The sequence below is a fragment of the Manacus vitellinus genome, unplaced genomic scaffold (assembly GCF_001715985.3).
Source record: "Manacus vitellinus isolate BGI_N305 unplaced genomic scaffold, ASM171598v3 scaffold_21_pilon, whole genome shotgun sequence".
In the NCBI taxonomy this organism is placed as follows: Eukaryota; Metazoa; Chordata; class Aves; order Passeriformes; family Pipridae; genus Manacus; species Manacus vitellinus.
Window position 1 is genome coordinate 2900482 of NW_021939546.1, and position 11314 is coordinate 2911795.

Below are 11314 nucleotides of genomic sequence, written 5' to 3' on the forward strand. Positions count from 1 at the left end.
GAGGAGCCCCGCGAGCACCGGGATGCGCCGAGCCCGCTGCCCGGAGCGCGGGGGCCGGGCTGGAACTCGGGTGTCGAGTCGGCACCGTGCCGTCGGTGCCTGCGCTTCTGCCGGGGAGTGGAAGTTCCTCGTTAAAGCGAGAGATTCTGGAGTTTAGACCAGCGCTGCCTGCGCGTCGCAGCTCGTTCTCGTGTCCTACAGCTGCTTGTCACTGCTTGGCTGCTGTTTGCTCCTGGGGTGGGTTGGTTGGTTGGTTTGTTCGGTTTTTAAAGATGCGCTGGAAATCTTACAGACCGGTTTTCAGTTTTGCCGTTGTTCCATTTGAATACGTAGTAGTTATATTTTACGCTTTTGCTAGGAAACTTGGTGAAAGAGAACGTGTTTTATGTATCAGCCAGGAGAACTGTGGATTGTTTGATCCATATATGGAGAGGCTGGAAAAAGCTGTTCTCCGCTTCCATAGTCTGCAGAGCAGGGCATGGTATGGTGGTGAGGTGTATTCTGTGCCCACGGAGTCGGCAGAATGTCAGTTTTGACCTCAGTTGAGCTGAAACATTGAATCTTTGGTTTCTCAACATACAGGTGTTGTTACTGTCATGGCTTACCTTGAAATACTGATTTATTTAGGTTTTTGTAGATAGAGTGGAATGTGAAGGGAACACTTGACTTTTTTTTTTCTTCTTAAACACTCTATTGAAGCCTTTTGAGAAGGAACCATTGCCATGTTCTGTATTTGTGTGGAGGCTTGGTCTTAACTATATCAAATATATATTAAATATGTATATTAAAATACTCATAGTTAGTAGGCAGCATTCTTCTGAATGAAACATTGCTCTAGAACAAAAACTATGTGCCTGACCAGTATGTCTCTCAAAACTTTGTGTTTGTGTAAAGTCAACTCATTCCTATAACAGCTCACAACATTGAAAACTTGCTCTGTGATATCAAACCACTGGTTGTGCAGATACTTGCAAATGAAGCAGTGTGTTACTAAAATAAACACAGGCATAAGGGCTTTCAGGATCAGGGCCAAGTTCAAATAAAGGGGAAGCAGTGCTTGCAAATATTGTTAGCAAAAGCAGAAACTGCAGTTGGGAGATGTATGTTTAAGTGTATCATTTGGATGAATTTCAGTGAGCATTTATAATCAGTGACCTCTGGCAGCATGTTGGCTAATTCAGAGATGGGGTCGACTTGAGACCTGTGGTAGGTGGCGTGTCTCTGCAAGCAGCAGCACTGCTGGAGTGGGCTGAGGTTCGTGGTTATTGATGTTTCTGCAGTAAGCTCTTGCAGATGGCTTGTTATCAAGATACCCGGATGGATGTTGAAAATAAAGTTGAGTTTGCTGCTTCTGGGACTGAACAGCAGCCTGAGGCTGATGCCAGATGTGTCACTTGTGTGTACTTTTAGGCACACTGCACTTCTTAGGAGCTCACTGTTTTGGGAATTGTGGGCTGTCTCAACCAGTGCGGAAGGGCCCACATTTCTACAGCAAAGCAGGAAGCAGCAGATATTTTTGTTTGTAGAAATACAGCTCTCGGATGCTCCATCTCTTTGTCACCAGATCAGGGACCACTCCCTGGACAAAAGCAAGGACTTTGGGTTATTTGTCACTGTCAGGAGGATGCCTGCCTGAGAAGTCCTCAATCCAAACAGACTTTTTGGAAACATAGGAATAGCCCTATGCCCAATGCAGATTAGTTTCCTTTCCTTTTGGTTAGTTTTTATTGAAATAGTAGTGAAAGTGTGTAAGGGGGAGCTTTTACAATGGTATGCTTACATTTCCAGGCTGTGGGTGGGGGAAGGAATATGGTTGCTAGCAAATCACTGAAACTTTGACAGAGATCTGCGTTCATGTCTTCCTCAGATTCTGTTAACTGACCAATTTAGGCCCCAGTGTAGCAAAACACTTCAGTGGAGGTGTGCACAGACTTCAAAATGGTCATGGTTAATTTTGTTACTTCTTTGAAACAAGTTAATTCTTCAAATCACAAACAGTGATTATGTTGCATTTTAGCTAAACAAGCAAACCTTACTCTTTTGAAAAATCGCCAAATGATGAATCTTTCATCAAATAAAATGGTGGTGTTTCAGATCTTATCAAGGATCTCTTCTGCCATTAAAATACTAACCTAGAAAGAGGGTCAAAGGGAAAGTGTTCAAATGACAGTCTTTCGTGTCTTCCTCTAAATCAGTGAACTTGGTTGGATTTACAGAGCTGCTCCTTGAGTCCTCCAGAGAGGTGTCCGTGTTTTAGCAGCATCCATTATTGGTGTGTAAATAATTCTTTGCTTGGAATAATGTTCAAGCAGTAAAAAATAACTGTTCCCATCTGGAATTTCCAAGTGCAGAGGGCTTCACATGAAAACAAATTGTCTGTTTTATGAGAGCCCAGTTATCTCCATTCAGCCTTAGTGGCTGAGGATACCCTGTCTTGGTTGTCCTCCTGTTTTTAATTTGGATGTATTTGCAGCTTTCCTTCCAGTCCTAGTGCAGTGTTCCCAGCTCCCTGGCTGGGACGTGCGGCTGTGGTGCCCTGCAGCGTGCCAGGGGTATGGCACTGCTGCTGAGCAGAGCTCCGATGTGCTCTGACAGGGGGCTCAAGTGTGAGGGGCTCTTTCAATGCACAATTAAATGTTTGAAGAAACTATGTCAAGTTTTTGGGAGCAGTCAGTGGAATTTGTTTAGTAGTTTTATGAAATTTTGGTTGTGTAAAAACTTCTAAATTTCTTCTTTCTCCTTCCTTCTTTTCACGACAGTGTGTTTTGTTTTATTTCCCCCCAAATCAGGGGATACTTCTATCTTAATTGTCGGATAAAGCTGGTAAGGACAGCCCTTTCTGAAGGTTTTTGTGCAAGAGATATCTTTGCCTTTATTTATATAGAAATCTAGAAGTGAATCTGTGGGGGGTTTTTGTAGACATTTAAGCAGTATGTTACACCAAAGGTAGGAATTATTTCTTTGTTGGTGTAACTAAACTGGAGAAATACTGTGTAGTAGCTTTTCAAACCAATTGTACCTGAACTTGGCAGAAAAAAGCAGCCATTTCTGTGGAAGTATGCGTGACCTTTCAGCAGAGCTATCTCACTGCCATTTATCTAAATTACATGGTGTTAAAAACACAGCCAAACAAGCCTGGCTCTTTATTAGTTATGTGCACATTCTGCGTTGACAGGCTGAAATCTAATTTTATGATCATATCAACTTATCTTTTGTCCTTTCGGATGAGGTCTAATGCAAGTGTTATATGACAGCAAATGTATTTGTCAGAAGCAAAACGATATTCTAAACATTTGTCTTTCCCTCTCTTTTTGTCTGTCTTTCTGGGAACAGATTTAATAGAAAATGTTTACATAGCCTCGAGAAGCAGGAAGGAGCCCAAGTGCCCCCAGGCCAGCGAGGTCCCGGAGCACAGGCCACAGGTGAACAGCATTACCGTTTCTAAGAAACGTAGCTGGCTGCAGCAGAGCACACACCGGCGGCCTCCCCCTCCTCTGGAAGAAGAAAATGCCTGTAAGGAGGTGCATGGGGCTGTTATCCCAGCACCCAAATCCCCCATCCCACTGCCTGAACCTGCAGTGCCATGGGCTCCTTCCACGTCACCAGTGGGGCGGGAGCGCCCCGTGCGAGGCTGTGCCGTGCCGAGCACCGCGAGCCCCGCCACGGCGAGGAGCACTGCCTTGGACTTGGGTGAGGACAATGACGCGGATGATGAGGGAGAAATATGGTACAACCCCATCCCTGAAGATGATGATGAGCCCCACTTGCCGGGGGTCCACCTTTCTGCTGCAAATAGCCTTGTTGCTGTGGGCTCTCCATCAGTTTGGTACAAACCCCACCCTGGAGGTGACTCTGGGATGGCCACCAGTCCCCATGAGGGTCCCACACGCTCCATGGAGAGCATGGGGAACAACTGGACAGTGCAGCCTGGTGAAGGGAGTCAGGCCGATGCTGCACATCCCGGGGACCATGTGCAGCAGCACCGGCAAAAGTTTACCTGCAAGGCTCCCAGTATGCCAGCAGCAGAGGACAATCCTGCCTTTAAGTGCCCTTCAACAGGTAAGAGTGTTAGGAACATAAGTGTTATGACCTCTGTTGTCTTTTAGAGGAATAATAAACCCTTGTTATGTCTCTTCTCTTTCTCTTCCTTTTACATTATCAAGCCAATTTCTGGTGGAAATGCATGTCAGGTTCATTGAAAATGACTCAGGTTGTGAGGCTGATACCTGTGAAGTGTGGAGCTGCATGGTTGTTTTTCAGTCAGTTTGTTCATGGCATGTCCAGGTGTGGTTGGCCTCTGTACTCTTTGGCCCCCACCTCACTGAAGACAAAGGTTTTACAAAGCGAGCTTGATGAAGCCTGGTAATGTGAGGACACACTGGGTTTCCTTTGTCAGCTAGTGTCCAGCCCTGGCCTCAGATTCCAGCCTCAAAGCTACTTAATGTCTGCACAAGTTTCTTTACCTTGCTGTCTGGGACTTTTTAATAAAGACTTTTTGGAAGACCATATAAATGCTATTCATCACGTCACTTTCTGTAATTACTGTCTTGTTGACTGTCTCAGGCTAATCTAATAGACTGGAGGAGAGTGGTTTTCACTTTCAGAAGCCAGCCTCTTTGTTCCTTGTTATCTTTGGCTGAGTGTTTGATAGTCTCATTTCCATAATTCCATTAGTGTGTGAATTCAGCATCTTATTAAAGATTTTTCCCAGTCTGTTAAAAAACCTCAAACAAATATAAAACCACACCAAACAAAAGTAGGCAGAAAAAAATCCTCCCAGCCCTTTCCAAAAAGGTATTATTTTTAATTACTTACGTGCCTTATATTATCTTGACCTTAACTCTAGTATCCTGTTCAAAGTTAAAAACAGCTTAAAGTTCAGGAGACAGGGAATTCCACGTCCCCCTCTTTGGAGAAAGTTCACACTTTCTTAGCACTGACATTTAGGAGCCTGTATTTCTGCTTGGCTCATCGATCCTTAGTGAGGGCCTGAAACATTGGCATGGAAGCCCAGGTGTGCATCGCCCTCTGGAGGGCCTGCATTTGAGTTGTCTCCATCCAGCCTTGCCATCCTGGCAGCCTCTGGCCCTGTGTCCCTGTGTGTCAGGAGCTGCTGTGACTGGATTCCCGGTGCAGAGATTACTTCTGGGAACAGGGTTTGTTTTCAAAGGCACCAGAGCAACCACTGTAAACAGAGGAATCAAAAAACACTTGGTCTTTTGGGGGCTCACATTTTGTTCTTTTTGTGGAAATGCTGCAGATATAAGCATATTTGTAGTTGCAAAGTGTGTTAAAGTTCTTGGGGATTTTTTTAGAAATAGCTCACTTCGTAAGCTGCATTAAATACTTAGACCTGTTTTATTTGCTTGCCAGACATGAAATATGTTCTTTGGTAGATTTTTGTCTTTGTTGGGGGCTCTAGACGCTTTGTAGAAGTCAGTAAACATGGTTATTTAGGGAAGCCATGTGTGTCCTACAAACTGTTTGCATACCATTTAGGTGGTTGCTCTCAATACATGGATGACTATTTCTTTTTTTAAGAAATAAATCTCTTTCTGTGAGAAGAAAAATGCCAAAGTTGTTTTCATACTGGAGAAGCATTTATTTCTGAAAGCAAAGTTGCCTATTTCAAATGTCTCATGAAACCAGGAGAGAAGTTATGAATTTCACCTGATATGTTTATTATGCATTGAGTTAATTAAGGTACTTCAAATGCAGCTCTCCTTTTACATGTATTGGATGGTGATCACATTGAATAGATTAATTGATGATGAAGTAGATCCCTGGTGCTCACTAATTGGCTTTATTATGGAGAAGGGGCTTAGTTCTTCTTTTTAATCCGGTTAAGGTATCTACAGTTATCTTCAGTCAAATTTAAAATGACAGCTCATCCATACAAAATTACTGCATGAAGGGCAACATGGCCAATTTAACTTTATTTGTGTTAGGACCTTGTTTGAATTATACAACTGGTATGAAATAGATGTCTGTATTCATAGAGAGCTGGGTACATTAAGCAGTAACTCCTGACAAATAAGCAATTACTGCTTCAGGGAAAAGACTGTATACCATTCTTATCTGTACGATTTTATATATGTCAATATTGGTTAGCATTAGAGCCTAAATATTAGATTTTGGAAAGTAGAGACAGAAAAAAGTGGGGCAGTACAAAACCCAGCAAAATACATGTATTTGTTCATTGTATTGTTTGCTGTTTTCTTTGGACAATGGAATCATTTTTACCCTTAAAACCTTAAACATTGCTGCCTTATTTGGATTTCCAATTTTGTAGAGAGAAAATGGTAATGGATTTTTTTCTCTTTTTTTCTGTTATTTTTTAAGACTTTTTATTAGAAAGAAGATTAAGAAAAAGTAAATTATAAAATTCAGTTATCGGGAGTCTTTCTAAACAGAGCAGCAAATAGGTAGTTCCTGTACATGGTTGTAGAGGTGCTAACTTGTCCCACAGTCTTAATTTACACTGCTAGTTACTAGTGTTAATCTGGCTACTTTCTACAGAAAATGCCATTTATGTTAACAGGATTTTTCAGGTAATTCCTTAGTGAATAATTCTGGCTTTGTTGGCTTTTAAAAAGAAACTGATTAGAAATAAGTTGCCCTTACAGCAGAGCTTGGGAAAATAATTCTTATATTTTGTTTATAACACCCAAAGGTAAGAGTAAGAAGGTAGCTTAGTTCCAAATTAGTAATGTAGAAACATAGTGCCAGCTTGTGCTCTTGGGTCTGTGGGAGACCACTTTAAGTGCAAAGGACCCTGGAGGCTGTTTTTAATTATGTGTCTCCCTTCACAGGCAAATGGTTATTATTGGAAAATAGTAATATTTTTGTTATAAATGCAATATGAGAATTTCTGTATCTAGGGCTTTTGCATTGTAAAATGCTAAAGTAAATTTTCTTTACAACTCTTTAGGATTTAACTCTATGTTTTTATAGTTATATCACCTGCAAATTGCTGAAGAAAAACACCCCTTTGTAATGTTGTCTCCTGTGATAGATTTACATTGTGGAACTCTGAATAGTGCCTTCTGAAGAATTTGTAATATTTTTGCTTTTGGGGAGGATTACTGTTGGGATTAGCGTCCACCTAATCAATGGAATCATCTCATGTGTATATCTCAAAGACATCCTGGTAGGACTTGTGCATCGTAGGTTACCAGGACTGTGCTTTTGCTACTGAAAATGTGCTTGTGTAGCAGTCTGGATGGAAAATCCTAGTAAGGATCTCTGTCAACAATTTTTTTTTCAATGTTACAGCAAGTGAAGATTTATACCATGTTCCCACTTAGCCCTGATACGTGCCAACTGAAGCTTGACTTAAATAGTATTAAAACTACAGTGTTCTTTCTCCACTTAGACTGTGACCACTATCCTGATTTCCAAGTACACCTTTTGGGGCCAATGCAGGCAAATATTTTGCATGCTTACATGTTGCAAGCAAGCTTCCAGCAATATGTGTAGAGTATACTGGGCAGCAAATACTATCTACAAGTTTCCTTCCATGTATTGCAAACACTTAATTTTAATTTTTTTCCAGATGAAAGATGCTTTGTGATGTAACTGTTTTGCAAATACAAGGAGCTTTGGTCTCATGAGGCAGAAAAGCATTTATGTCAAATATTTGCATGGTGTTTGAGATATCAAAATGGTTAGGTGTGTGGCAGAAAGGTCCCTCTGCTCCCTCTTTCTCCTACAGAGATGAAGCCAGATTTTCGGTGGGTTTTTTTGGGAGTTTGTGCACGTGCTTTTGAAGGTCTAGGCCTTATTCATGCATTTGTCTTTGATCCATGAGCCGACAATACTATAAAGACCTGCTAGTGAAAGAGGCAAAAGAATGTAGCAGCTACGGAGTGGAAATGGTTAAATTAAAATAGTTACTGCCTTTTTCAGTTTCTGATTTTTCTTGGGTAACTGTTTTTATCCTCTGACAGGGGAAGTAGGGGCAAAGCTGCTTTTCATGCCATGAAAGGCACAGTGAGGAGAGGAAACCTTTGTGAGAGCAGCCTGAACAAACAGTGCTTGGCATCAGCTGCGGTGCTGCCGCGAGTGTCTTGGTGTGGCTCCAGCATCGGAGTAGAGCCAACTGTGGCTTATGAGCATCGCAGGATCCTTAATGTTTAAAATATCTGCAACAAACCCATGCTTCTGTGTAGATACTGGACTCTTTCAAGTCTGGTCAGGGATCTAAAGTGTTTGTTCCCCTCTGTACTGATGTACCCCTGTGAGGGATGCTCCTAGGATCGCCCCTGTGATGGAGAGCAGGCCATGGTCAGGCCCTTCACCTCTTGGACTGCATGATAGGCTGTAATCACTTCCTATTTTAATTAATGCACTATTAAAGCAATTTATTTTATATCTTTTGCTCCCATAAAAGTGATCCTGGGGTTGATGGGTTCATCACAGCCTAATTAATGTTAATGTGCATAGTATTTGAAGAAAACAAACTATCTTTACAGAGTTCTTAGAGATTTTATGTTTTATCTTTTTAATAATTTCTCCATTTCTTGACTCTAAAGCATTATGTGAGATAGAACTCAGGGACTGCATTGGTCAAATTATTTAATTTATGTAGGGGTAAAACTTTTTTTACAGGTTAAAACCAGAGATTCTTCCATTCATATATAAGTAATTAGGATGTAACATAGAAATAATTGCTTTCTATCTCAGTTTTTAAAGTTATTTTTAGTTTATTTAATTTTCTTTTGCCCAGTTGCTGAAGTAGATATAGGTGATGCTTTCCTTGTATCTTAATTGAAGTTCCTTGAATTTGATATAGCATGAATTCTTCTCTCAATGCCATTTACAGTTCTGCTCTGAAATTTTATAATCAGAACAGGTCTAGAAATATACCTACACCTGAGGAAGTTAACAGCCTTTGACATAAATAGAGCTGTCTGTTTGTGTCAGTTGAGGATCCAGATCAATTTCTTGTGGAATCTACCACAGAAAAACAGTAGCCCTTTTTCACTCAACCGTTATTTGCCATGAGAACAATTTTGAGATGTTTGGGCTTTTCTGTTTAGATTTGCCGCTTTTTCACTTTTAATATATTTTCCCACTTAATCTTTAGATTGATTTTAGAAAAAAAATAATAAAAAAGCATGAAAAGTGTAGGCAGAAGAGACACTTTAGTTTTGAAAGTTATAACCACCTAGTGTTAACTGTATTTTTTTTTCACTTTTCAAAATGAAATGGCTTTGATCTTCAATGCTAATGCCATTATTCTAGAGATGCTTTCAGTGTTAGATGTAGTGTATTTCTAATGTCTGGAGAATGGTAGGAAAAATTAAACTACCACTCATGTTTATTTTGGTGGGAAGTCAGCATTTCCATTAGTTATGAGAGTGGCTGTTTAATACTTCAGTAGCTTGCTGTAATAAACAACTGATAGCTTTTTGACTTATTCATTCACCTCAACTTATTGTCCCAAAAATAAATTACATATTTTTTGAGGAACATTAAAATGATTCAGAAACCCCACTTTAAGCAATGAGGAATGTGACATGTATAATAGGGTAGTCAAATGTGCCTGTAAAACAGCATGTGTTGCTGGCAGTTGGTGTGACAGTGATATATGTGCCCAAGCACATGTAAACAGCATTAAACAGGGTCAGACAAGCATTTTTACTGTGCTAAATCACTGCACATGTCTGGCAGGGGCTGTGTTGTAAGTTCTTAAGAGAGTCTGATCCTCTCTTCCCTTGGGGCAGTGTTGTGTAGGGGTATGGTCTGTCAGTGCCAGCCTGCTTGGCCGAAGGGACAGTAGTGATTGTCCTGTGGATGCTGAGATGGATGGGGTGGGAGAAGGGGGCCTGGGTTTGTGAAGCATCCAGAAGGCATAAGGGAAATGCAGTAGACAGTATCTGATAGAACAGCCCAGGTTGGAGAGGGCATGAGACAATCATCCAACCCACTCTTCAGTGGGAGGGGGAGCATAGATGAGACTACCTAGCAGCCTGTGCAGTTGCATCTTGAAAATCTGCAGTGGTGGGGACTCTACCACATCCTTGGCAAGGTTGTTCCAGGAATTGAGCGTTCGCACTGTAAAAGATAAATTTTATACACACACATACAGATAGTCGGCTGCATATATAAAACTGTTCCCAAACTGCCCTGGTGCAACAGGTGCCTCTTATGTTTCATCTCCTCCTACCACCCTTTTGTAGGGATATTTTTATTGTCTAACTGCTGAGATGGGATGTACAGTGGCAGAGCAAGTGGGGACAGGGACAGTTTGCAGCACAGTCTTGTAACCTGGTCAAGGAAAGAGGTACAGCTCAGTTCCTGTCACCCTTGTGAGAAAGCTGTGTCAGATGGGTAGGCTGTGAACTGTTACTGGACTGTGCTACAACTCCTTCTGCAGCTTGTTCAGAGTTGTCATGTACACTCTCTTAAAATTGCATGCATACCTCAGCACATTGCTGGCTTTAGTGGAACAACATGTGGCTCAGTGCTGATGGGAATACCATCCTGCATAATACTCGACTGTTAAGTTTCCTCCAGCCACATATTTCACTTTAACTATTTGGTGCTGAACGCAGCAGAAGTTGAACACATAAAAGTTGTAGTGTTAGATTGACTCTTTGGTTTTAATGAGCTGGGGGGAAGTTTAATTTGCTGGCCTGCTTTTCCAAGCCTGTGCCAGAGGCTTTTGACAGAAAGGGAAGATTAATGTTAGAGGCTACAGCGTGGCACCGATTGCTGCAGAGCACTCCAGGCCAACCCACCAGTGGGACTGTGCAGTGATTTTCAGTACAAGGGAGGGCTTTGTGCACTTTTATCAAACACCACATTTCTAACTTGCTGCTTGCCAGAAAAGCACAGCAGGCGTGCTAGAAATAGCCCTTCCCCTGCAAGGGAACTACTTCCATGAGATGAAGGACTAAGTGAATTTTCCTCTGTTCCTCTGGAAAACAGATTCTATGCATTATTCTTCATAACTGTAACTTTCTTTTATAAAGATACACTTTTAAGCAACTATCTGCAAAAGTTATTTAAATCGACCCATTCTGTTGGAGCTAGAGCTAGTTTCCCTTTCACTGGCTAGCAAGGGGGAATGATGGATGAATAAAGGTGATTGAGTCTCTCTGAGCTGCCTGTCACACAGGCAGCTCACACAGGATTGAGTCACACAGGATCAGTGTGCTGAGGGGCTCTATAGCGCCTCAGCCTGCACAGGCAAGTCCTGTTGGGAGCTGCTAAGGTTTGAAAAGTGATGAGGGAGTGGGGTGGCTGTTGCTAGCAAGAGCCACTCTTGGTTTCTTGAGGGATAGAGAGAAGTGACTAGGTGAAAGTA

At 41.7% G+C, this 11314-nt stretch overlaps 1 protein-coding gene across 1 annotated transcript in view; it reads left to right on the top strand.

The window, feature by feature from the left end:
• The window catches only part of SYDE2 (synapse defective Rho GTPase homolog 2), a 32185-nt gene that overhangs the window by 3719 nt on the left and 17152 nt on the right, over positions 1-11314 (top strand). The window contains 1 exon segment of the mRNA XM_029959730.1: positions 3334-4059. Coding sequence (XP_029815590.1) covers positions 3334-4059 — 726 coding nt within the window.